This window comes from Varroa destructor, unplaced genomic scaffold, assembly GCF_002443255.2.
Source record: "Varroa destructor unplaced genomic scaffold, Vdes_3.0 BEIS01000004.1, whole genome shotgun sequence".
Taxonomy (NCBI): Eukaryota; Metazoa; Arthropoda; class Arachnida; order Mesostigmata; family Varroidae; genus Varroa; species Varroa destructor.
The window spans coordinates 22,834,822-22,862,757 of NW_019211457.1; the positions used below are offsets into that span (position 1 = coordinate 22,834,822).

The window sequence follows — 27,936 nt, forward strand, 5'->3', positions numbered from 1 at the left end:
TAGGATGATTGAAACGACGATTGCCAACGATCAGATAGTGCCTGCCATTTTACCATAATATAAAAAACATCTTTTATATAACATAGTACGGTTGCACACTGTAATACCCATCCATACTGCGCATGTCACGCGAAACATATCGTTACTGAGATTATTAATAATTACTGTGGAAAAAATCTTAATCTCTCAAGTACATTGAAACAAGAAAAATAAACTGATTTTTAGAACTTCAAAGCCCTGCTTCAAAAACTCCAGTCATAAAGTTTTAGTGGAATTAGCATACAGTAGTGAGGGATAGTACAATTCAGTCTAATTACCTCTTCACCGTCCTCACAATGGTGCATCGCTAACGTGTTTGCCTGAGATACGTAATGGTCTAGTTTTGAAACAGGGCGCAGACAGAGTTTCAGGCATCTGAAACAACGTTTAACGACAGTGCCGAACACCAACTGGAAGTGTTAATTTTAGTTATAGCTGTAGCGCTTTCAGCCAGCAACAACAGTTTAATAAGAAACAGTTCCAAAAGACCCATTATTGTTATATTCAATATTTAACTCCACATGTAATTGAACGCGGGTAATTGTAAGAAATTTGAAGCTTTTTATTATAAGGTACTAGAAATAAGTTAATAAATCTTTTTCATTTGAATCAGTGTTATATTGACAACAACACTCGAGTTATTAATGATATAACTACATCCACGTACCACGACCAGACAACAGCGATGCTACTTAATTTTATTCTGTCGGAACCAAATTGTGATTGGTTTTATCTACATACATAGGTTTTAAATAGGACTTTTCCAGACGTAAGCATATGCACAGTACGGAACGCCTTTCTTCAAAAATGGTCACTTCCAATTGGGTGTCCTTACTTATTTCTTTTAAAATCATTTATATGCAAAACAAGACAGATTATGTCCGGAAAAATTCTGATCATTTATTTAATCTGTATATACCAATTTATTTCTAAAATTTACTAATATAATGAATCTTAACCGTCCTTTTTTGCACTTATCAAAGCCATGGCATAACTAAATGGCATAACTGGGAAACAGATACAACTGTCGTGTTTATGATTGACAAAAATTAATGACAATTTTAGAAATTATCACAATAAAAGAAATTGAACCTAATATAAATTATTTTTACAAATAGACTAAAAAGGTAATGGAATTGAGATATGGAATTGAGGACATAAGCCCTATCTTTACTTGCGCAGTTAACTATGAGCGATTATTTGCTATGAATTTATTATGATGAATATTTCAAGAAATTCGATTTCGCCTTTCTTTTTATATCGAATTAAATGCTATTTACTAAAAAAAAAAAATAAGATAAAAACCGTAAAGCATACCGACACGGTCAATTTATTATATGGTTATCGTATATGTATGTACATATCTAATGAGTAAGTTCGAACTAAAATATAACACACATTGGAATATTTCTAAAACGTATCTTTGTTTTAGAATATTTCCACTCGTCGATGTTTATTGTTGTAGAATTGCAGACGCATATATATATATTCATCTCAGAAGGTTAACGTGATGTTGTTAGTCTTTCGGTCATATTGGAAATTGTGCGATGCGAACAGTTCACTTTTGTAAAAAGGAATGAGATTGGTGATATTGATTCGGGCAGCCTCACGTTTGAGAGCGTCAGCGTTCACAGACACCTGCTCGGGCTCCACATCCAGCCGACTTCGCTGGAACGCTAATTCCTCCTGAATGAGCTGTTTCATAATGAACAGGAGCAGCTCGTTGTTGTCTTTCTTGTAGGTCAGATAGGACGAAAATGTTTTGGTCATCTGTCGCATAACGGAGAATTTTTGCGTCGACACAAAACTATCAAGCATAACCCGAATTGCTGTATTGACATCGTCTTCATTGACATGTTCACGGAGATGCATTCGGGCGTGGGACTCGGCCAAACGAATAATCGACTCCAAATGACGGATCGTAATTGGCATAGAGCCAGTCGCCATTGATTCGCGACGCAGATCGGAGTACAGCTGGGATATCTTGTCCTGGTCCATCAAGTGAAGCTTTGGTTCAATTTTTTCCCTGGCATAAAGAATGTATTTCTGCAGAAGATCCTGACTGATGCTCTCGTACATTTGCTGAGCTGGTTTTACTTGTTTGTCATCTGCAGTTGCTAGCGGATGATGTCTGGAGTGAGAATCAACGACAAACCGTGCCAGTCTTTCGTCCTCAATAGGATCGACAGTGTCTCGCACGACGCACAGCACGTCAAAACGTGACAAAATTGGGTCGGATAAATTGACGTTCTGGTGGAATGTCATCGATGGATCGTAGCGACCTCCGATAGGGTTAGCGGCGGCTATAATAGTGCAACGTGCCCTAAGTGAAGTGACAATTCCAGCCTTAGCAATAGAGATAGTTTGTTGTTCCATCGCTTCATGAATCGATGTTCTGTCGGCATCGTTCATTTTGTCGAACTCGTCAATCAGACACACACCTTTATCTGCCAACACAAGGGCACCTTAAAATTATACAGATACGTAAGGCTAGAGTTAGTTTAACTATTTCTAATCGAAAATTATGATCTAATTGACCTTTAGTTTTATTCTGGCAGGTATGAAAACGTAATTACAAACGGATTTTCTACTCTCGTCGACCAATTCAACACATACCAGCTTCAAGAGTCCAGTCGCGAGTCACCGGGCTCCTCTTGACATACGCTGTAAGACCGACAGCAGTGGCCCCCTGTCCGGTGGTGTAGACAGCACGTGGAGCGATTTGTTGGACGTATTTTAGGAACTGGGATTTTGCCGTTCCAGGATCACCGCAAAGCAGCACATTAATGTCTCCCCTAATTCGGTGTTTCTGTCCGGGATTCTTAGATACACCACCGAAAAGTGACAAGGCGATGGCACGCTTGATATCATCGTGGCCATAAATTGATGGACCGATCGAAGCTATAATGCGCTCAGCCAAGTTCTCCTCCTTCGAAAGTTTTACAACTTCCTTGACATCTTCATCGGTCAGATACCTGCCTGCAGCCTTCTCATCTTTTTTTAAAATGTGGTTGGCAATAATCACCGTGGCAAACACAGGAAATCCATTCGCTTTGTTTAGTGATCCTTCAAATTTATTGCTATAAATTCCTGTGATTTCAATTTCATCACCAGGTTTACAGGAATCGCAGAGGTCGTTGAGCAAAATAGCATCTTTGGAGCGCGGAAGACGGCCAGCATTGACCTTTCCAGGCGACTCCTGAATTGTGACACGCTGGTAGTCCTGGAAAATGGTCTGCGCCACGTTAACAGAAAATGGTCCCGTGCTTTGACACTCTGGGCAGGAGCTTGGCTTCACTTCGAGATTTTGTGATTGAACAAAAGGACCGAGGATATATTTACATTTGACGCAGTCATATTTTACCATACGCAGCTGTGGTAGGACGCCAGTTGTCGAGGTCACGACGCCTGAAGTGCGAATTAGCTGGTCGATATGAATTTTACGAAGTGTTCGAATTTCTTCAAGAATTGGCAAGTCGGTTATACGCACACGGATTTCATGGTGAATGCGGCCATAATGAGGGAACATACCAACGACAATGTCCTTCGCCGCTTCATCAAAAATAGGGAGTACCTCGGCCGGAGCTTCTGGAAGAAAGAATGCTAGTACCTGTTCCGATTGAGCCAAAGTATTGTAGTCAACCTCGAGGCTCATGCGATTTTGCTCGCACATGGCACGAATCTTTTCTTTATATGTATTGTGGCCCTTGTCATCAACGTGGGTACGAAGGAAGTTTTTGAAACGATTGAAGATCTCAGTCTTGGGACCCAACTGAGTTACCCATTCCTTAACAGTGTGGCCCTTCATATCTTCCAAATTCTCAATTGATTCAACCATATCATCCATGCCGTCATCTTCTTCTCCAGCGGCAGCTCGTTCAGCGAGACGACGACGTCGAGTCGGACGATCATCTAGTTCGCTACTTTCATCTGCAAAACACGAGATCTTTGTAAAGTGCTTGTTGTCGATCATACGAGATACAACAGTGTTTGATTTTACCCTTAAAACTGTGAATTTGACATGTAATGAACTAATAAACAAGCAAAAGTAGGTAAGATCTACCAAAGAGGTAACTTTTGACTAGCTGAACTGTAAATTGCGTTTTTTACCGAAGCCACTTAGGAACAAATGGGTACACAGACAGTGACAATAAATTAATAATCGAGTATAGGTATCTTACCGGCGAACATTTCTAGTCCCCTGGGCAATCGTCCAGTAGCTGTCCTGCCTTCAGCCCGATCTCTTCGACGCATCTCTTCTTCTGCTGCACGACGGTCGCTTTCTGAGAGGGTGCTAAGTTCCGAATTGTCATCGAGCACACGTTCATCATAACGATCGAGCTCAGGTATAGCACGGTAGTCACTTTGATGATTCGGAAATAGATACTATCATGTTAAAAACCAAGGCTCGGTATTGGTTTACTGTTAAAAAGAAATACATCAATACGTGAAATTTCATGGTAGAGCTTTCTTAAGAAAACAACCTTAGAACCAATATATGTTCGCTATACATGCTGGCGATCCCGACGTACTTACTTAGCCATATCGTCGCCGAAGAGATCCTCTCCATCTTCTTCTTCTTCCTCAACCCCATCTTCGTCACCTCCACCTCCATCGATAATGTCCTGCTCGTCCTCGAACGGCGGCAGGTCCCTACCTGGCGATGAGGTGGCGGGATCAAGTTCACTACGTCCACCCTCATTGCCTTGACTCTCAGCTTCAGATGCAGGGTTGGAGCTGCGCGAGTTACGGCCTCCACGCGGCATTGTAATGCGCTACAAACTAAAATCATTCGCACAAAAATAACAAACAAATTTGTCTAGAGTCATACTACGCTCAACACTCACATCATACACTAATTATGATAGAAAAAATGAACCACAGCAACGAAACAAAATGTAATCAGAAAGTTCTAAAAAATATGTGGTGGTTGTCTTTATTGTAATTAACGATGTTTCTATATTACTTGTTAGGCTCTGGAGAACTGTTTTGTACTCCAAGGAATCAATATATGCACCAAAAAAAGGTTGATCTATTTTAGCTTATACAGCGCTAAAGAGAGATTAAACTAATTATGAATCAATTTCAATTTTGTCCTTCTAAGGTAAGTATTTGAATCTTTAATATCTAGTGAACTGAATAAGAAGCCGTGACCCACAGCATTCAATTAAATTATTAAATTTAAAATAAATCATCCTGTCTTTATCATAGTAAAAAGTTTCAGATTCTACTATCACTATTGTATAATATCATACAGGTCTAGATCTAGACTTAACTCATCAGCCTTATGAAGTTCCTGCGGTTGACTTAACTTACTGCGTTTTACCTATTATTTGTTGAAGATGCATTCATGCGTAAAAAAGCTGCAAAGGGCAGCATTTCTATCATTACAGATATATTACGCTTGCTGAACATAACCATTCATAGATGATGATATGCTTAAATTTGCTCACAGATTTCCACGGTATTTTCTTCGCATACATTGACAGAAAACTGTTTTACTCTTGGAAATTACGCAAGCACATAGATAAAACGTTCGAAATTAAGATTAATAAATACTAAATCTTAACATAGCTTAATGGAAGGTAGATTTTTTTTGCAAATGATAGATATTGAACGGGATTCTAAATTAAGTATTAGTTTAAATGCAGTGCAGATGAACGTATGAGTATATAAAACGAAGGCCAAAACGTCATACCAATTACTATTACCTAAAAAATTAAGCCTCCTGCTAGGAGTTAAACATCTGCGCAAAACGTAAAAGAAAATATAAAATCTTAACATTGTAAGCACTTACATGGTAAGCGATAAGCGACTCCGGCGCGCAAGCGGCTTAATTTTGGCGCGATTTGTGGTACGAAGTCCGCGCTAAAACGTGGCACATTTGGGATCCTTCGCCGATTATAGGTTAAGCGTATTTCTATAGTAAGAGTGACATCATTTTATTACGAGAATCAATTCTTTAGAATATTATTCAAATTTGATACTTACCCATAGTACAATAGGTTTCCTTTAAGAAAAAAATCGAAAACGTGCTACTACAGATGGTACCACGTTTCGAAATTGTTCCCAGGTCCGGTGGATCGTCTGTTCGAGCATCCTTTTCTGTAAGGCTTAATTTGGCTGCGCCTGTGCACTGTAGAGTGCAAAAGATTTCGGTAATTTTTCGCATTTATTTTCTTGTGAATTGCGTCTAATAGTCACAAAGTGTCATATAGTGAAGTGCTAATTCCATTGAGAAAATCTCGACAGGGATTTACTAAATTACGACAACTTTGTATTAATTGTGACGGGATGCGTACGTCATGGTTGGTATTGATCTTTATATATTTGTGTGGGTCTCGCACACGTGGAGGTGGCTTTTAGTGGTTTCCGACTTTAGGTTTATGTCGCCGTACATTACAGAGTATCCAGTCATAGTATATCACCGCCAAGCTGAAAGGACTGTACTTTAGGTAATCATCTTGGTCAGGTCTGCCGAAGTAATTCACAACATTTATTGTTAGGCTTATTCGAAATACTATTGTCTCCTCTAATGATCTACACTACACAGGGGTGTGGAATTCGTTTGTTTTTTGTTATACAGTTGTATTTGTACCTAATACATGTGGTGATTACTTACACTTGTTTTTGTTACTGTCCAGACTGATAACAAATCAAATTGATGGTGCGAATCTCGGTCGAGGTGATAAAAGGCAAATGAAACATTGTTAAGACACCTGTCAAAGAATGTCTCGACTATTGACTGCCGATTCCTCACCATAGTGCGGACCTCGCACGATTTTGAACATGTGCATACGAGTAAATGTGTCACAATATCACTAGTGTAGATTTACTCTATCATTAATAATAATAATAATGATTGCAAGCATAGTTAAATTTGAACATGTTAACGGGTCACTCGGGATGAAAACAACATCAGTTGGTACTTTACGAGGCTGATGTTTAAGGACATTCCGAATACTACAGGGATCCTTTAGCTATGGCTCATATGACCAGTTCAGGCCGCTTGAGTCACGCAGGGTATCCCACAAAATCTACTCTCTAATACTTCATAAAGGTTGTAATGGCTCGACAAAATTGCAGTAACTAAATTCGTTATTCCGCGAATTCCCGAGAACAAATCACCCTAAGCTCTGAGAAAGTCTGGTGCTTGGGGGTAAATGAGTCTCGTTACAATAGTAGATCCTTTTGCTACGGTTCAGTTAATCAAATCCACTTTGTCTGGATCACGCAGGGATTCTAACACTGAAAACATTTCAGTTTTCAAGTCTTCGAAGCTCGCTAGCCATCCGGTTCATATCTGAAGAACCGGCTGTCCAAAATTCGCTTCGAATATTAACTGATTTCTCCCATTGGAATCCAACGCTCAGCATGCTATTGTTCCATGTTTGGGATCAAACATTTTCATGCGGATATACACATTTAAACTATACTGAATAATAAGAGTATAATAAATTTTTGACAGTCCGCCTTTCCATATTTAACGAATTGAACTGTCCTATTTAGGTTTTCCACACCGATAGATTAGTACCATTGGAATTCAGTTAGATTTGAGTTCTTTCCATGCGCCGAACCCTTCTAATTGATATACGTTTGACGGCTGACTATTTGAGTGAACGGGTTGAAGGCCGTTCACAGTTGCCCCATAACAAAATAGTCTTCAAAGATTAAATATCTCGTTCAGGGGAAATACAATACATTAAGTATTCCACACGGACAAGCTTAAACAAAATTTCCCAAAATACATTATAGCTTATTATAAAGTAAATAACTTACAAACTTTGTGGAAGTTTTCCAAAGTCCTAGTAACCCGCATTTTATCGACGTTCAGTTTTCGTTGTAAAAGTACAAGTGTAACTACTTCATACCCTTATGAGCAATGCATCTCCCCGTCGGCTGCATCAATCGGAACTAACGTGGTACGCAATGAGCCTACCTTAGCATGATGATGAGGGTTAGCACTTCATGAACTTCACAGTACGTTAAACACTCGAGGCATTCCAAAAATACAAAGATGGACTTATATATACATGCGATAAATACCAAGAACTTATGGTATATCTGTATGTATCTATTTGAATGTATCTATCATTATTATTATTCAATACTTTAATAGCTAAAATTCTTTTGTTTTGATATCCTTCTCTTCCTTGCAGCCAAAATGGTGGCCACAAAAAAGACGAAGAAGGCCCTTGAGTCCATCAACTCTAGATTGGCTTTGGTAATGAAATCTGGCAAATACGTTCTTGGCCACAAGCAGACGTTAAAGACCCTGCGTCAGGGCAAGGCGAAACTTGTCATCATTGCCAACAACACTCCGCCCCTACGGAAGTCCGAGATAGAGTATTACGCCATGCTTGCCAAGACTGGCGTTCATCACTACAACGGCAATAACATTGAGCTTGGCACCGCCTGCGGGAAGTACTTCCGCGTGTGCACCTTAAGCATTACGGATCCAGGAGATTCGGATATTGTTAAGGCCATGCCCCAAGAGGTGTAAATAAAACTGACCGCTTTCTGGTTGTCTGGACAAGTGTGGCAAGAAGGGAACCCTATACAAGACTGTGTTTTTATTATAAGGTACCTGATGCAGTCTACGGCGAGAATAGTAGACCTGCCAGAAGATCTAATTATACGCCCATCCATAGGCGATTCCTGGATATTTATTGGACGGATCAGTTAGAACTGATGGGTAAATGAGTTCTAAAGGCAATGTATTAGAACAAGCACAATGCTTTCGGCAAAAGTTGCTGTTTTTCTGGAGATGGCGGGCAAACTGCGTCCATCGAAAACGATTTCAGGTCGTCATAACCGGTAATACAGGTTATTTTCATTTCAGTAATCCTCAGGGTGTTGCCTTTACGCTACTTTATGTAAACAGGCATTCATTGAAATCTCAATACTTCGGAGTAATATCCGAACATTCGAAAAATAGCAATGAGATACAGTAAATAAGCAATGAGGTAATGGAAATAGATTTATTTTTTTGTTTAGTTATATCGCTCGATACCCATGATATGTTGAACAGTTATATCTACACTTTTTAATCACGTCGTATATTTAGTCTCAGCTTAATATGGGGCTATATAGTGCAGCGATATCTTTACATCTACTAAAGCAATGACCGTTTTGGGGATTCTGGAGCTCGTCAACTTAATAGTAAAATACGGAAAGCTTTCAATATGTGTGCCTGGGTTTAGTTGACAGTACCAACCTGCTTTTCTGGTTCTAAAAGGAGAGTACACAACCCTACTTTAAGGGAGTGCTTAGAGCACTTTGACAATTTTTCGGATCTATTTGAGGAGTTCGTTAAATAACAGCAAAAGAGAGCTACTTGACTGTCAGAGATGCTACGAAATTCTCTCCGTGAGTGCTAGCAAGAAACAAAAAAGAACTCACTGTGGCAGGTGTGTTGTTACCGGGTTACCGGTCTCAGACGCTGCTATAGGCCCGTAGGAGCATCCGGCCTCGGGGCCAAGTGTTTTTGAAAATAGACAAATTTGTTCACTTTTATTCAACCGTTAACAATTGCAAAGTAAAAGCATGTAATAGCAGTAAGTGTGCCAGTGCCTATCGATTGGACCGTTTTCAGGTTTTCTACAATGGTCACACTAACTTAAATTGGCTTTCGATCTATGAATTTATAGTCTTATCTTATGCAAATTATTCGTTCACTAATCTGTTCTGAAACAAAAACAAAAACCCAAATCTGCATCTTAGACAAAAACTTCGTCACTTTGAGCGAAGACTACTACCGTAATAAATATACAAGAAATGCTGGTAAGTCTACTGTTTCGTAGCGGTTGGCGAGTCATCGGCAATTTTAGAAGGTCAAGTCGTTTGGTTGGCGATTTTAATCTTCATATGAACTGCGTGCATATGTGATCGCGTGAAGCTTGATTCCTAGAGCCCATTGGAGCCTATGATGGCTTATACGCAATTTGAGGCACGCACAATTAGAAATCCAGATGAACGTTGTTCGGATTAGGCGGTTTCGTTTTAACGAGTTGTTTTTAGATACTATAATCATATGGTGAACATCAACAGGTTCAACATAAATCGCTTATATAATACCATCAACCTGACTGACCAATTAATCAAAGTAAAATATAATGCAATCACATTTCAAGTTCTACTTATTTCAAAGCAATAATATTATAATACAACAACAAAGTTCTTGTTAACATTGAAAATTAAAGTAACAGCATTATCAGAATGCTTGCTTAACAAGATCTGTCTTTTCTGCAAGCATGAGGAGGTCTGAGAAATGTCTGAAAACGTAATTTCATAGTTTAAGGTGTGAACTTATCTGCAGGTCCATACGAAAAGTACTTATTACTGCTTTATATTCCGTAGTAGACGCATGGGAGATTCCCTGTTTCTCTAGAATAATATACGCAGAAAAATCTATAAATAATAGTAGAAAATAGTGACTAAGTGAAAAGCAAAACACTTCTTTGCAAGTAGATAAGTTATTCTTTATCACTTAATTACCCGGTATTTTAACTGCAAATTACTAAATTCCTCTTCTACACGGCTTTGTGAAGAATCAAACTCACTGGCTACGTAACAGGTATAATTTATATACGACATTTGAGAGGTTTGCGGGAGATTTCAGTGCCCTTTAAGTAAGCCTTAAAGTTACTTAAAATTTGAAGATCTGCGTATTTTACGTTTTCTTCATATTCCCTCATATCTCGAAAACATTTTACTTCTTCATAATGTTACAGATAGGTTCAAGTGTACTTAAGAGTACTGTGCTAAAGCTTACTTCCATGCGACAAAAGTAATTACTCGTGTGCTCCTTTAATTACTGAAACTCCAATGCAAGTGGCTATGAGATACTTGTTGAAAGAAGTGATGTTAATGCGAGTTTTTGGAATATATTTAGATTTATTTACATTCGTACGCTTACTTGTTACTACATTGTAGTGTGTGTGCTTGATAAGCAAGTATACTCGATCTCACTCTTCTACGATGTCTTTATATCAACAAAACATTATACAATTTTTAAAACTGTTTAATATTATTATTATAATATATAGTAGACAAAGCTATTAACCATAAGCAGTTTTATGTGGAAGCATTACTTAATGATTAAGATCTCTCACAATTTTCACTAAATGCAATATGCAACACCCGTAAATAGTTCCACTCGTTCATGCCTGAGTATGTTTTATTCTCGCAGAAATGGCCGTTTCATAATATTATGTGTTTATGTAGTTTTATATGCACAGCAATTGCCACTATGCAATCTACCCGATGTGGTCTTTTTTACAGTTAGTCGAACAAACGGTGTCAATAAACGTAATATAATAGCCATTTCCACCAAGGCACACAATACTTATTAGCGCTAATTGAACGCTACGCACTGCAACTTTATTTGTTGGACTGAGTCTCTTAATAGACGGAACTGTTCAGAATGTCCGAGGACCACACGGTGTGTATTGTAAACATGAAACCATGTGCTCGGACTGATGCTATTGAAAACAAGCTGAGAATTAGGAGCTTCGTGTTACTGATGGTCTGTTGACCGATATTTTTGATACGGTCGTCGTTACATGCTGTTGCTTAGCCATGGATAATAAAGCAGTGCAAAAAGGAACTGTTCTTACGTTTTGCGGTGCCAATTTTTTTCGACAACGGTTGGTTTTGGCTACACTCAGTCAGCGTTCAATTATCATTTCAAACATCCGTGAACATGATCTCAGCCCTGGACTCGCAGACTACGAAGCTGACTTCCTCAAACTAATGACTGAAATTACAAACGGTAAGAATGTACAGCAAAAAGCTTCTTTATAAAACCAAATAATTATTCGCGCCCGATTATAGACCATTGTGAGGAGTTGATGATTAATAGGTTGAGCCATACTATCAAATGGATCTCAGTTTTTTAAATTTGTGAAAGCAACAGTGAAATGTTTTTCGGTTTATTTTTAAATTTCAGCAAATTGAGATGAAAATCGATACCATTGCTGATAAAAAGGTAACCTCAATAATATGGCCGTCTTGCGTTGAATCACCTGCCAGCAAAGCTGGTCTCATCTGCAGAAATAAGTAGTTATATGTTTTTATCATGTGTATGCAGCCCATAAAAGATCAATATAAATTGAAGGCTGTATGACTGAAGTATTGTTTGAAGCTAAACTGATCTTATTCTCCCGAACGCGTTCAATTTCCTCAAAGTTAATGTCAGTCTTTTTTTGCAATTCAATTATGTATATATATTCTTATGTATTATGATCAAATTAATGCACGCTTGCTTTAGCATTCTCTCCGCCCGATAAGTTGTTAAGTGCGAATTTAATCAATCTTGTCCAATTTAATGCGGATTTTCATTATAGGCACGGAGGCGAGTGTTAACGAAACAGGTACAGAGATCTTCTACAAGCCAGGGGTCCTCCACGGCGGGAACATTGAACATTCATGCGTACTTTCAAAGTCCGTTACGTATTTTCTTGAAGGCCTTATATATTTGGCTCCATTTTGCAAGTCCGCCCTGAACGTTCGACTCTTTGGGATAACTAACGATTATATCGAACAGTCAGTCGATTCGTTCAAACAAGCTGCCTTACCCATTATCGGCAAGTTCATGTTTACTGATGGTCTTGACCTTGAAATCGTTAATCGGGGAGCGCCACCTTTAGGTGGCGGAGAGGTAAGGTTCAAAGCACCCATATGCAAAACGTTACGACCAGTGCAATTCACAAATCCTGGCAAAATAAAGCGAATTAGGGGCTGGGCCTTCAGTATGAAAACAAATCCACAAGTAACATCCAGAATGATTGATTCGGCGAAGGAGCTGCTGCTTAGATTTCTACCTGACATTTATATTTACACTGACGTTTGCAAAGGAAAAAAAGGTGGTAATTGTCCAGGTTTTGGGATCTGCCTTGTAGCAGAAACCAAAGATGGAGTATTTTACGCCGCTGACGCAATGTCTGATCCAAGCAAAGGCCGAGAACTAATGATACCTGAGGATATCGGGAAAAAGGCGGCCGTCAGACTTGTCCAAGAAATTTACCGCGGGGGCTGCGTCGATACAGCTAATCAAAGTTTAGTACTGTTACTTATGGCGCTTGGCCCAACAGACATCTCTAAATATCAACTTGGACCTCTTACACCATACACAATACAATTTTTGAGACATTTAAAAGATTTCTTTGGAATAACGTTCAAGATCGAGCAGGATCGAAGGCTGCCAGTTGATAAAAACTCTGGTGAAGCCCTAAAGCTAGGAGGTGACAAAGTTTTGTTGACATGTCTTGGCGTTGGGTACTTGAATTTCAGCAAAAAGGTGTCCTAATTAGGCATATTCATGTATATACTTGTATATATATCGTTAAGAAAGACGAATAAAGTCTGTACGATTGATGCCATGAACTGTATAGTGAGTCATTATTTTTCTATTATCGCGCTTTTATTGTTATTTTTTTTACCGAACAGCAGAACCACTTTTACACATCTTTAGTATCACACAACATATTAGGTAGTTAGTTCATTACTGCTAGTTAGACGTTTTAATTTAATACCGAAAAACGTTGCAATTTCAAATGTCGCCCATCAGGTGCACATTTTATTGCTAACTTCGATTGATAATTTTATGGCCTCAGATACATCCATAATTTGACATCCAAACTTCTTCAGTACTAATTTTGAATCCTGGAGTTTTGCATCGGTCGAAACTTATTTGGTCAATTTATTTGGTATATACACTGGTGGTTGCATAACCTAAACGGTTCACTTCGGTGTCGTCATCCTTTGATCAATACGCTGTGTCACTAAATCATTAAGTGCCCGTTCAAAATACAGTAAACTGTGTGTAGTTCAATAGCGTTTCGTTAATTCTCTGAAAGAGAAAGCTGCGTAAGCTTCGTAGAAACGGCGTGTCCATATGGGAAAACATAATTTTCGTGGCGCCAAACGCGTTCATTATCGTCTCTTCCCAATCCGCTGTCAGATTAATGTTTTGGTTTACTTGAAACGCATAATACGTCCTGATCTGTGCGTGATCAAGGTGGGCTTCTCGGGCAAGTAGTCCCGTAACATAGATATCATCAACCCAAAAAAACGGTACTTTGTAGGAAGCATTAACCAGGACCGTAAGAAGCTGTTTGGGAAGGATGTACGCGAGGCCACCACAATATGGCGGATTGTAAGGCAAACCGTACTCGACCTTTGAAACAAACCATTTCGATCTAGGACGGCGTGCCACACGAACACGGCGCCATACTAAACAGTGGATACGATACGGACGTTTAGGAATCTCGAGATGTAGATAACTGAAATACAAAATTCTGCCTTTGTTAGTCGTTTAGTGTACAAAAGATGTAAAGCGACGCAAAAACTCTAGTTCTCCGAGTTGTTTATTTTAACTTACCATAGTGACGGGCTATTAAATTAGACGCGTAATATTATAGGGTTAAGATGTGTGATTTCCTAAAATATGGAATCATTCAGAACTCTAGGGGTAATTTCTGGTAGAAGTGAAAAATATAAACCGGAATAATACAGAATAATATGACAGAAATATGCAGTTCCAGAATAATTCCTGCATGATCCTGGTCTTGAACCTTTCGTGTCAATATATAGTGAATTGTGTCGAAGCCCGACTCCATTTTCTTATATATGTTCGTGCGTATTGCGCTATCTTCAGGCTATCTACTAAAGAAAGGAGTATTTAGTATTCTACAAAAGCGACTAATTTACTGTTCTTGCGTTATTTACCTCTTCAGCATCGGAAAATTGACCCAAACGTCGTCATCCAGTTTGACAATATTTCGCAGCATTGGGTTGGCTCCGCACTCATTCTGAATCCATCGAATAGAATGAACAGATTTGGGGGTCAGATTGCGATAGGAGTCGACGAACGCGTCAAATATCACCATATCTTCGAACTGTTCCGCTTCTTGAAAAACCAGATGGGCAAGACTTTTGTTCTTGCTTTTTCCTAAGCGCACATCATATATTGACTGAAGATTACTATTAAATGCTTGGGGACGACTAGGTAGAATGAAAGATAAACAGTTGTTTTTACTTCTGTTAAACCGCGCTGATAGAGAAAAGTTCTTACTTTGAAAATTCCTTGTCCACAAAATATCGTAGCCCTATTATGAAATTAGTACAGCATTTTTCAAATCTCTTTGTCTTATGGAAGCGTTGATAATTGCCAAGTTGTTTACTAAACCACTTATGCCATTAAAAAAATAGCTCTTTTCGAGGTGCTTCAATAGAATATGTTTGTAGTTATAGTTTCAAATAGTATGTGCCCCGAGGAACGAGCACTTATACACTTACTCACTCACGATTGATGTGATCGAATAAAGAAACTTATGCTAGTGAGCAGTTATTAAACAAGGCTAGGCTTATTCGGTCATCCAACCCTGCGCCTGTCACCGGTCTGTCCCGCAATTTACTTAAAGTACCGTCAAGCCATTAATTATCTTGACTCGACTGATTATGGTATAGACTATATAATAGATGTTTTTCCAAGCTCAGTTAGTAGACACCTAACATCTGTCCTTCTTCAGCTGTTTCACTGTTATGTAATGCACAGAATTAAAACACTTGCTTAATTACACCAAAATTGCCTAGTATGTATTACCCTGGATTCAAAAATGGAACATAAAAACTAATCTATTTGCTAATACTAATGTATGCTACAAATAATTTAAAAAGGTATACATTACTTAGCACAAATTAGGGTTTAAGCTCTGCATAGTAGCATGTGCTAGCATAAAAAAACCTTGTATTTAGAAGGAAATCTTACTAATTTCAAAAGCAATTGAGTGTTTAAAACTGAAGCCTCGCAGTTACCTAGCATGAATACCACAGCTGTTTCCGGTGGCCTGTGGAGATAGCGTCGAAGTTCTTTTCTATCGAGAAATCGGTCAGGCGACGTATGCACATAGATCAGGGTTTTTAGGTGACCATTATGACACATAAATAGAATCTGAAAGCGATAAGGGGAAACACTTAGTAGATATTTATATTATATAAAATAAGAGTAAATTTATATACGTTCGATACCATCGCTGAGGGTAACTACTTTCTTTGATATATGTTAAGCAGAGAGACCTTTTGACTAAACCAGTTTGTCAAGAGAAGCAATTTATTTCGCATATATACGGAAAGAAATTTAATTAATACTTTATTCTTTTACTTTTTTATTATTTTATTTATTATTATTATTATTATTATTATTATTATTATTATTATTATTATTATTATTATTATTATATTATTTTAATTTGTTTATTGTTATTATGATTATTTAACTCTTAATTAACTCTTAACTTAAAATTAACTCTTAATACTTTATGTATATTGTGGTCGCTAGGTTATTAGACAGGCATCATATATATCTACATACATTGTTACTGGTAATCTCCATCTGTCTACCTCTACACTCCATTTTCGTTCACACTTAAAATTGCGACTATTATGACGGACTAAAGATGCTTTGAGTTTTTTTAATGGATATTTTATTGAAGCTTTCTTTCAATTAATTTATTCAGACCCATTATCACTATTGTACTAGGTCGCGATGGTGACATTAACGTCTGTGGTAGAAAAAAAAATATAATCATATTAGTAGATTAGTCTTTCGTTTGTGTTTGAAAACGGCTGACCGAAAAACGCAGGACATCACCGTCAAACAGTCACCACCAGCCTTTACCGTGTTACCCACTGTATTTACTGTGTTTCAATAGTATCCGCTTCTCTAAAATTTACTAAAATTGTTAAAAAAAAATACTAAAGAATTGCTAGTTTTTATTCTTGTGCGTGCACCTTTGTGTAGAATCTTTAGATAAATTTTAACTATCTTGTACGACAAGGCGTGTTCATTTCATCATCACGTCTAATATCCGATTTGTTATGTGATATTTACGGTTCACATTTTGTATGCCGTGACTCTACGTAGAGTACAGTAAGATATCTACATTTTCATGTAATACAAAGAATTGAACCTGATCTATTCCGTTTAAACACCAGTTAAATGAGGTTGAACTTATCGTAATCGGAAAATGTAAAAGGATGTGCTAAATCAAAGTAGTGGATTTATATCAATGGAATATCAAGGCATATAGTCTGCTTTGGGGAAGAGCTGGACACGTTGTTGACTCTTGGTTAAGATAGCTCGAGGATCACATCTTGAGTAAAATGGAATAACTTATAGTTTGTAAGAGTACTGTTATAAGCAGTGTTGTACCATTCATTAGCCGCGACATTATTTCTAATTATCACTAACTTAAAATCAGAGCTAAATAGAATTTTTGTAAAATTGTAGCGTAGTACACGACACGGCATTTGGCGATAAGCGTAATACTTTCCGGATTATTGCTCAATAATAGACACCTTTCGGACGCTACAGTGACTGGATCATAGCTCACTCTTTATAAGACTGAGTTGTGGGCCAAGAATGAATATTAGCACATCAGTCATACGGACTTATGACTTAATAATCAGCGATTTTTCTATTAAATATATATAATATATATATATATATATATATATATATTTAATAGAAATGTGTGTATATGTGCAAACGAACGTCTGAAATTTTACTGTAGGTAGCCTTATGTGTTTCTCGATTAGGTGTGGTGATGCTTCCTAAGCCGGTTCACAAATACCAAATTATTATTGGTGGACTCCTTGCTATCGATCATATGGCATTGAAACAACTGTAGGTCCGTCACGTTGAGTTATCTGAGATCGGCTCTTTAGTATTTTCTATGCCTTAACGTTCGTATCTCGGTATTTTCGTGCGTCCATTTACCGAAGCCTATCAAAAGGATAGGATGACTATTATATATATTTTTGCATGCTTACCAGTTATGGTTATGCATATGATTAGAGCACGGCGATGTCGATCTCTCGTACGAAAGAAAGTGTTGATTAACAATAGAAAAGCAATAGTTTGACAAGACCTCTAGAGCATAATGGTAAACAACGCATTGTAGCTTGACTTGAACATGTGTTGCGTACATAACACAAAGAAAGTATTAAAATAACTTATGAAAAAAATGTTTGACTGCTTTAAAAAAATATTAGCTTGCTTATATTACTAGGTTGCATCGCTTATTTTTCGCCTCCCTGGAACGTTATTGGAAAATAGTCAAAGTTTATCAAATAATTGTACAATAGTTTACCTGGAATGCCGTATCGTTCCTGTGATTTAGCCATGAAGATATAATGTATGTAAGCCATACGTAGTCTATAGCAGTGAAAAACTTATTTAAGCAGAACTTCCGAATGTTCGTGTTATTCTACCGTGTTTCTCCGGTTGGTGACTCCAAAGTGGCAATATGCCGCGTATAACTGGTGCATTGCTTAACTGTAGTTGTACATACAAACGTAAGGCGTCATACTAAAACAAGCAAACTAAATGAAAGAGATTTGTATGCAAAAATTAATAAAACGCTAACAACCAGGCAATACGTTCATAATAAAGCTATTGTTGCGTCATAATCTGTTAAGGGTCAGCTGTTCATCAATACATTAAGTTGATTGTCACTGGAATTTAGATGGCGCACTGCACAAACGTCAAACGAAATGGAGGTGTATAAGGATGACCTAGCGGTAAATGCGTCAGCGGACCTCATACCATACCATTCCAGAACAGAAGATATAATTGTAGATGGAGTATTTTAAGGAAACAGTCAACAAGTGCTTATTTCATAAGGAATCAGCAAGTTAATGAGCTAAGTGCTTTTTAAACATGGAACTATTTGAAATCCTGTTTTCTAATAACTACTTTAAACTTTATGTATTATATGACCTACATTTCATTGAAGATACTAGCTCTTCGCGGAGGCAGGCATAGTCATCAAGTTCTGGACTGCCCATTAACGAGCGAAACTTACTCGACGCGGTTCAGATCGTCGTGTGAGATCTTCATTCGTATGGGGAGTTGCTCTGCGATCTGGCGGATCTATTAGGCTAAACTTTCGCACGGATTGTATTCTATTATTTGGTTGGTTAAGGATTATTAACATTATAGCGGTTATAAGTATAACCAATAAGAGCTGTCCGGACTTGATGAAGTCGTAATCGCAACGCTTGACCTTTACAACGAACCAACATACACCATTCTAAGCTGCGCGCTTTCACCAGCGTAGCACGGAAGGCGGAAAGAATCACTGTCGATAGTAAATGGGTCCACCAAACCAAACGAATGCGTCTATGTGTGCAATAGTTTTTTTGATTTCGTACACTTGTTAACGTTTTTTTCTTTTCTTTAGTAATTCCTTCCATATCAACCCTACTAGATTTTTGATATGTCTAAGTCTAATATGTTCCTATTGATAGGTTCCTTTAACAAGTAAGGGCCCCGTGGCATCTAACAGCAATCTGACCGGAAAGCCGCAGTCACCTATTTGCTATACAAATCAGTTCGATACACCTTGTATCCTGTGCGATCTGTTGATCAAACGTCGTCTTAAAGGTATAATAGCCTGAAGCTACATAGGTAGCATTTCGAAATACATTGCTCAACTACGATCACCTATTATTGGGAAAGGGTGAACGGCAAGAGGACTGTCATTCGCGCTCTGTGTAGGTCCCACAAGGACTAACTAAACAAGCAAATATCCTTTTTATGACAATAGTTGGTCACTAATGTCAGAGTCGCGCTTTTCCTTGGAGCCTCAGAGATACGTCGTTTAACCCAAATCACGTAAGACCATACAATTTGCTATAGCGCGCAGTGCTGGCTAGGTACGGGTAAACTCTAGCTGTACATTTCTCGTCGGTGGCAGGTACCGACGAGACCTTTTGAGGTTATTGGTATCAAAGGCAGGCGACGTTTTTGGTTGGAATACGTCGTTCTGCTCAAAGAATCCAGCTTTCCGTGGAAGCTTCGAGGCAGAGCTACTGATTTCGCTGCTGCCATTGCAGAGTTTTGGGATTCATGAGGGGCCATGAACGCGGACTGAATAATAACATAGGTGAGTCGTAGAGCGTATCCAACGAGGAGAGTATGACCAGCAAAGGCTCTGTTCTTTTTCAACGACTGTCCAGTGTGGAATATCATGTGAGATCACCTGGTTAATTAACCGTACGGTACAAGGCAGGATTTCTATAAAGAAGGGAAACACTGACCGTTAGCTATAGAAGCAAAGTAATTTTGATAGTAGACGGTCTAGGCGGCTTTTCGAAATTTCCGGAAAATTAAGATTTACACGTCGATTAAGCAACTCTGAACGTCATTTAATGAACGTCTAGGTGACCGCAAGCGATATTTGCTACGTAGCTATATGACAAATTTAATAGATTTATAGACAGATTTAGTAGATTGGTAAATAATTTAACACGAGCCTTTCAGTGGAACTATAAAACAGCTGTGGATGGGCCAATTATATCCTATATCCGTCCTGAATATATATTTTTTTAAGGTACAGTGGTACGGGCAAACAAATAGGATAACGCCATAAAGACCTATTTTAACACATATTTAATTTAGGCCATACTAGAGGAGAGTCACTTCTACTTAATCATTCACTAAGGCTACAAAAAATCAAATGCGGTCTTGAATTATTCTTTTTGACATTTATATATACCTAAACCGCAGGATTTGTGAGCGCAGTGCATCGATAAAGCAAATGTAACGAATGGCATTTTTTAATTATTTTTTTCCCATATGTAAGTAACTTATCATCCTTGACCTGGTTTCGAAATATATTTTATGTAGGTTGATTACATAACCCAGAAAAATATTTTTTGTTAGAAACATCTGTTTCAAGATCTCGTGTAACATTTTTGGCGAACTCTTTCATAGAGCCACCGCTCAACTGCAGCTAAATGGTTTACATGTGACCATCCTTGCAATTTCCACACTGAAGTTACTTATACAACTTCCTATATTTAAGCTTGTAACGTTAACCTCTGACATACTACGTGTTTTCATACGTGTCATAAATGCAAACGAAACATGCAAGAATAAAATAGTGCAGTCATTTTCTACTCGTGCCATATTTTTGAGTTCGTATCAATGTGTAAAAAAAGATCCGTGTTTGCCGACATGTCGACGAAAACAAATCGGCCATTATTCCTTTAGGTGGATGTCTGTATAAAAGGACTCTGTTTTTGGAAACAACAAAAGATTCGTCATTAGACTGTCAGGAATTGTTAGGCGGGTCGAAAAATTAGCTTGAATAACTCTTGAGTAACGCACCGAAAGGAGACGACTATCAATAGTTAAGTGGGACCATATAGGCACAAATATGCTTAATGCAACTATTGAAAATAGGCGGTGCCACGAAAGCGAGAAAAAAAGTTACAGCAACACATTGGCCAATGACTTTTCTAATATATATATAATAGGTTCGCTTAAATTTATCCACTTTCAAAAAATATCAGCCCAACGATTTCGTGAAAAGTGGCCAGTCATTCGACAAAACTAAATAAAAAATGTTTTTTCTTTGAGAAAGGGCTATGATTATGTCTAGAATATACGATGCGCTGTGATCATTTACCGCCATATTAAGCAGGTCAAAAATTATGATTCGGCTATTACAGATGCACATGAAGTTGTGCTGTGCAATGGATTAAGTATTCGCACATCTACGAGTTGCGTTGCACTTCGTTCTATGTTCCCCGGGCCGGTTATGTAATTTACTGTAAAACATAGTTTACTTTCAGTTTACCCTTAAAATATAGCTTTGGGACGGTCAAAACTATAGTAAAAAAACAAGCTTATTATTTCAGTTTTTTTTATTGCTTAACAAAAAGTCGGTGACGGAAGAAGCTTATTGTCTTATGTAGCCCCACCTGTTGAACTTTGGTCAAAAAGATCCAGTAATACGTACTTTCTGACTTGTGTGTTTCTTAAAGAAATTCTAAAACTTTTATAGTATTGGAACTTATAGTGAATTTTCTTTTGTTAGAGAAAGACAAAGTAGCCTATATAGCCCCTGGCCCATACGAGGCTTTATTTTGCGTTTTTAATTATCTCCTGATCTGGTGTCACAAGTAATAATAACTTTAGAGCTAGAGATGTCGCTTAGCGCTGAAGATGAACAGTCAGCAATGGAGTTTCTGTTACTCGAAGGTGTACTGGTTGAATTCATTGAAGATTGAGGTGTCACTAAAGGCCATGGCGAATACAATTGCAGTTTATTTCTGGTCCAGTCCTTCTAGGAACAGAAATGGGAAGCTTAAGGATTACAGAAGAGAATTATACGTCAAGGCCGTAAACGGAAGGACGAGTTACTGTGATCAGAGGAATTTTTGGATAAAATAGAGAATGGAAAATCCATTTTGTGTTAGCTTTTAGAGTCTACGAAGCAGTATCAACGAAGGCACTAAATATGAAGAACGAGAGCAAAAATGAGTCTCTGGCGAGTTTTGTCCGAGACAGACACGTGTGATCTATTCCAGAAACAATTTGCGCAACCAGCGATGATCCGCCGAAAAAAACCTGCGACTTAACACCCATATTACCAAAGACAAGAAGATGCCGTGAACTCGTTTTTTCGTTTAAAATTGTTGGTTGTGTAATCGTTTCTCCCATGGTCTTCAGTCTTCCTACTTGATTGCACCATTGAAAAACATTCTTCCAGTAAAGGTTTCCTGGCCTAAAACTTTCACCAGTCTTGGATAACTTCCATTAGCACTGTCACCCTTGAGAAACAGAAACTTAATCATTAAGCGTTGACCTTCAACGTTAAACAATGTTTTTGCCTTTAAGCTCAAAGCCTCGTGTCCCACCAACTACATATTCTGCACATTATATATATATATATATACGTATGGCCAAGTTTGTTGAAACGCTGTCAGCATCTCAAGACGATTTTATTACAGTTATGGCTTTATATAGATCCTAAATAACCTATGAGATTTGTTTATCGTACTATGCAGCGAACGCCGAAAGTACAAACTACGTTTTCCGCTATCACTGAAATCCACTGAAGTTTCTTCACTGTCACTGATTATAGTTATCCGTGATATTCGTGTGTTCAACGGCATGTAACGCCGGAGTTCAGTCTGCCTTCATTTTCTAATTTCAATCGAGATGTCGTTTGAAAGCATGGTCAAGTTCTATCGTGAGCGGGCGTATATTAGTTCCTCAATGAGAAACAATGTTGCACATATTACCGGGGCGAGATAATCGAGTTTTGACCCTATGATCGCCGAAAATAAAATTTTGATGTCTCTTCTCAGTAAAGGCTTGTCTGAATATTCAAGGTCAGCTTCTGCTTTGAAACAATTCATGAGTACTACCAGGTGACGCGTGATCTGAAATTCAGCAGGGTTGTAAATGTTTTCGTTATGTAAAAACAGATAGTGCCATATCAATATACTTTTTTTAAGGTATTTGATGCGCATATAAATTTGCGTTTGGAGTTGGGTTTAAGATAAATCTAGCCAATGCCACTACCTAAAACAAATGCTGAACGATGTTTTTCTTTCAGAACTATGTATTGTAGCTTATTAATACCGGTAAATAGCAAAATCTATTACGAGACGATAGAACTCATGAAAAAGTTGTAATGCAATAGGGAATAACTTAAAGAAAATATGGTATACATCCCGGTTTTCAATTCCTTTTAAAAGTATAATTGCGTATCTATTCAGTGGAAATCCGCAAACCAATTAATGTCACCCAGTTAAACAACAGAGATAGGTTTGAGGACCCGAAATATAGGCAAGAGGCACCGAAACTCAGATTTCTTTTTCGCAACAGAAACTATGTTGATTCTTCGGTTATCACGGTCTAGATGTAGTGCAAAAGAACTTAAGTACTGCTTCATCTATAAAGGGGACGAAGACTTAAGCAATAGGCATTCATCTGTGAAATAACCGATCCTTATATCACCTTCTAGACTTTGTTTGTCGCTTCCTCTTGGGTTAAGCCCAAAACATGGTCGTTTATCCATATTATAGGATGTCTCAGTTGATCTTTAAAATGGGACTGGTAGCCGGCCCCCGGACATTTATGCTAAAATATATAATATGCACTCATACAGCGTTCGTTTCATGTATTGGGCGTAGGTAATTCATTGATTATTTCAAGGTTCGTATCTGGCTGAGGATAACAATAGGTAAATCTGTATGACTAAACCGAGAACAACAAGTATGGACGGTTTTCTCTTGCTAATATGTAGTCCAATGTTGATACATGTTGATATACATGTACGTAAAGACGCCAGCGCCTTGCCTGGTACATTAATGTAAAATGCTCATAACATCTGTTAGAGCGCTTGTGCCTTGCTCACTGCAGGTGGTCACAGTGGCAAGGTCATTTAAAAGCTTTGAGGTATTCTTTTTATGACTTCAAGCATATCATTAGAGTTGATATTTTCACAGTGTCATATATATATGTATATGAAAATGAAAAAGGTTACGCTCACCGCGATATGAAGGCTCGTTAAGCACAACCGCCAGCCAAGAGAACTTCAATGCTGAGCAAATAATGAGCATTTATTTCAGACAAAAAGGTCAACTTGATAACATCGGGCGCATTCATTAAATCTATGAACATGTCCGAAAGCGGGACGCACTTCAGGTCATTCTGAATTATTCCGACTTTCTTCCGGAGTGCATGACGGGTGCTTGCACTATCAACTACATATTTGTCGATGTTAGTAAGAGCGTTTAGGAAGGGTATGCCCAAAAATGTACTGTTAAGTGGCATACTGAATATCCTAAAGCGGCAGTAGGCTTGAGGGATATGCATAATATTTCGTTCGAAGCCTTCAACGTAGTCAATTACATTGCCGTCAAGCAGTTTCGCCTGTGTTCTTTTTTTTATTTACACATGTCTTGATTAATTACGACGTACTTGTGCGTTACACCGCTCAGTTTATGCAAAAGCACTTATTGCTCATATAATGCTGTGCTCTAAAATCAGATTCGGACGTGTCATCGTGATGAAAGAGCGGTATCGTCCTGGTAAGAAAAATACTGGAGGATAGTAATCATCAAGATAAAAGCCTACGATGTATACCTCCAATGAAAGGGAATGCGCACAAACAGAAAGGCAAAATTGGAAAAATTAAACCAGTATCAAATATTCGCATCGAATAAGAAAAGACGGCGAAATTAGTCTGTTCTAAGCTATTCTTGCAGAATCAGAGGTTTCATATAGCTCATAGACGTGGCAAACCTATAAAAATGTGACCTAGTTTAAAATTCGAGGGAATCTAGTGATACTGCAAACGGACCACAACGCTCAATCAATTTATCAAGTCGGCTTTGATAAAGTTCACAACAAATACAGCGTTTCCCACAACATTCCCTCTACTGCGCCTCAGTCGAGTGCTTGAAAAGTTTGCTTTGCTGAGAACGCAACAGTTTCCGGGGTTGAACCGGCTGAGATAGGTGAAGGCATAAATTCATCGCAAATATCAAAAACATGTACAGGTGAGATGTGCAGAAGTTCGTATAGACAGCCGTATCGCGCAGCTGACGCTGAGATAGCAGAATTACTCTCGAATAGAGAGTTTCTTTGCTCGCAAAGATGCTTCTGACTGACTCAAGGGCTGGCTGTTATTCAAAGGTATAGCCACTCTGCATAAGATCCGACCCAACTTTGCATACGATTAAGTCGAACTAGACACGATACACAATATTGAACGGTCCCTATTTGACACTTAACTTGTTGTGTACTCGGTTTGTAGGAAATTAATGGCGACGCAACGTACAGCGATGCAGATAGCATAGTTGTATCCATGCTTGCATTGTATCTAATCAAATATATCAGTCTTCCTTTTTATTGAAATTAACATCAAGTTAGAGGAAAGGCGAACCGCTAACATTGCAGGATCACAACTGTATACGCGTACTTTTTGTTGTGATGCGTAAAACATGCCTTAGCATATTCCGAGCATCAGTAAAATATCATTTATGTGAATTTTTATGAAGATGGACGAAAAAGAAGAACTTCTACTCTGTACCAAGAGATTTTGTTTCGACATCACAGATTATACTTGTGAATGCAAAATTTCTGGCCTTCGAAACGGTAAACAGAGTACAGTCGTAACTGAACAAAACAGGACACTTCTGTGCAAATATCGCTCGTATCACCGTAAAGCAACAACCTTAATAGTATTCTACGTATTCTCGACAATATCGAGCGATTATCTATACCGGTTGCAACGTTGTCCCAAAGCAAACACACACTCAGGACGTCATGCAAATTATTAGCGCGATCACCGCGTTAATAAATTCTCAGTATGAATAAATGAATTCATTTAAGATAATGTAAAATCGCTAACATTAAATGGCATGATATTGTATAAATTAGGATATACAGTTGCGGCTCTTTTTGAATGAAAAAATAAATTATTATATGAATTAAAGATTTAGTTAAATCTATACAACAATAATAAATCAGACATCTGCAATGCATATGTAGTATGGTACACGTATGACATCTTGACACTGACTTGATTATATTACGTATACTAATACAGGAAAAAAGTCATCGACGTTTTCGCTTGATTGCGTTAAAACAGTCGATTACTGTTTTGAGCACACGGCCATATGGAGAACGCACTTAGGAAACACTGTTAGCTTGTCCGGAGCTCTTCAATGGGCGTTTTTAAGTTAAGCGCCGTTAGCAGACGAAATTTCACGAATATTTATACCATGTCTTTGGTCAGATGCCACTATAAACAGAATGGGCGTTGCTAGATAATAACAAATCTAGAGGCAAAAAGATGTTTAGTTCTCGTTTTCAACGCTTAGTAAATTTTCTTTATGTTTCTTGAAAATGAAAGTGATAGAATAAATCACAGATCAGTGAAGATAAAAGACAAGAAGGCCTAGAGCAAACAACAGTCTATTTTTGTGGAATTATTGTAGACGGAAATTAATAGGATAAGGATCACAGAGGAAGTGACCACATCTCGGCACCTCAAACGAAAAAACGTGTTGTTGTAATCACGAACGTACAAGTGCACTTTGTCTGAGATAAATATGAGGTTCCTTAAAGCACGCATCATACAATAGTAACAAAACATTAAGCAATAAGAACAAAACGATTTTTGACAACTGAGTCCGAGACGGTTGATGATACGTGTGGTGCACGTTAAAGAAAATCTGCACAACGACAACTAACAATAATCCGCCTGAAGAACATAGAACATGAGTCTGTCCGAGCTGTTCACCAAAGACGATTAGACTAGAGAATGGCATCAAACAAAGGATTTTGGGCATTGATTTAGACGTTATTTAGCTTTTTATGCTTGTCAAATAGCTCCGAGCAAGCTAATGTCAATAAGCTTCCCTGCAGTATCCAATGTTATCGTTTGCTCATTAGTAAAGACCTCACGGAACTGTTTCTTTACGAATTTACGAAGGACCCTAAGCTAAATAGATTGAATATGACACAGGGGTCAATTTAGATACTGCCAGCCACATGTTACGGAACGTTTGAAATCCCGCTTTATTCATATTTTTCAATCCGCGACTAACTCTTAGTCTTTATTCTCAGTGTAATGAATCATTCGGAATGTGAAACGTGAGATATTGTTATGGGGATTATTCGGCTGGGGTACTTCGATCCCCACCCGCAGGGAACAAGCTTACGTTGTGAGGTGTCCACCCCGAGTATTGTATACTACGTTTCTAGGTTGTTGGTTATCCAGTCCGTGGGTTTTGCTGGATTTACCTGGATATTCTTCCAATAGACCTACGAAACGACGAAACAACATGCGATAGCATCCATTTCCAAATGCAGAAATTTAAACCAACAATGGCCGTGTTTGGCTACCACAGCAATGGACTCGAGGAGATGCGCACTGCCCACACAGATCACACCTTCCCTTTGAGACCAGTCGCTTATAGATGTCTGTTTTGATTAGCATAAGTAATACGGAGTCAGTATAGCATTCATACTAAGAATGAATACTCTAAACTATAGAACGATGCCGGCGTATTTGAATTAAG

At 38.2% G+C, this 27,936-nt stretch overlaps 4 protein-coding genes across 8 annotated transcripts; 2 read left to right on the forward strand and 2 right to left on the reverse strand.

Moving 5' to 3' along the window:
• Positions 1-1,337: 1,337 nt before the first annotated feature.
• Positions 1,338-6,169, reverse strand: Mcm2 (DNA replication licensing factor Mcm2). 2 transcript variants are annotated; one of them, XM_022801843.2, is made up of 6 exons: positions 6,031-6,169; positions 5,837-5,907; positions 4,576-4,821; positions 4,221-4,402; positions 2,656-3,969; positions 1,338-2,504 (listed from the first exon to the last, which is right to left on the reverse strand). In XM_022801843.2, the coding sequence occupies exons 3-6, from the start codon at positions 4,803-4,805 to the stop codon at positions 1,534-1,536; spliced, it is 2,697 nt and encodes an 898-aa protein (XP_022657578.1). In that variant the 5' UTR covers positions 4,806-4,821; positions 5,837-5,907; positions 6,031-6,169; the 3' UTR covers positions 1,338-1,533. The 2 variants fall into 2 exon arrangements, with proteins under 2 accessions (XP_022657578.1, XP_022657580.1); XM_022801845.2 differs by lacking the exons at positions 5,837-5,907; positions 6,031-6,169 and adding an exon at positions 5,751-5,822.
• Positions 6,073-8,602, forward strand: RpL30 (ribosomal protein L30). 3 transcript variants are annotated; one of them, XM_022801847.2, is made up of 2 exons: positions 6,073-6,197; positions 8,199-8,602. In XM_022801847.2, the coding sequence occupies exon 2, from the start codon at positions 8,204-8,206 to the stop codon at positions 8,540-8,542; it is 339 nt and encodes a 112-aa protein (XP_022657582.1). In that variant the 5' UTR covers positions 6,073-6,197; positions 8,199-8,203; the 3' UTR covers positions 8,543-8,602. The 3 variants fall into 3 exon arrangements, with proteins under 3 accessions (XP_022657582.1, XP_022657583.1, XP_022657584.1); XM_022801848.2 differs by lacking the exon at positions 6,073-6,197 and adding an exon at positions 6,207-6,347; XM_022801849.2 differs by lacking the exon at positions 6,073-6,197 and adding an exon at positions 6,381-6,494.
• A 145-nt stretch (positions 8,603-8,747) lies between these two features.
• On the forward strand, positions 8,748-13,425 carry Rtc1 (RNA terminal phosphate cyclase 1). The gene is made up of 2 exons (XM_086986806.1): positions 8,748-11,812; positions 12,387-13,425. The coding sequence occupies exons 1-2, from the start codon at positions 11,620-11,622 to the stop codon at positions 13,346-13,348; spliced, it is 1,155 nt and encodes a 384-aa protein (XP_086842932.1). The 5' UTR covers positions 8,748-11,619; the 3' UTR covers positions 13,349-13,425.
• On the reverse strand, positions 11,524-19,476 carry LOC111248944 (beta-1,3-galactosyltransferase 5-like). Of its 2 annotated transcripts, none has more exons than XM_086986807.1 (4): positions 18,909-19,476; positions 15,859-15,994; positions 14,770-14,992; positions 11,524-14,324 (listed from the first exon to the last, which is right to left on the reverse strand). In XM_086986807.1, exons 1-4 carry the CDS (start codon positions 19,038-19,040, stop codon positions 13,844-13,846), a joined length of 972 nt encoding a protein of 323 aa, XP_086842933.1. In that variant the 5' UTR covers positions 19,041-19,476; the 3' UTR covers positions 11,524-13,843. The 2 variants fall into 2 exon arrangements, with proteins under 2 accessions (XP_086842933.1, XP_086842934.1); XM_086986808.1 differs by lacking the exon at positions 18,909-19,476 and adding an exon at positions 18,195-18,804.
• Between the last annotated feature and the right edge of the window lie 8,460 nt (positions 19,477-27,936).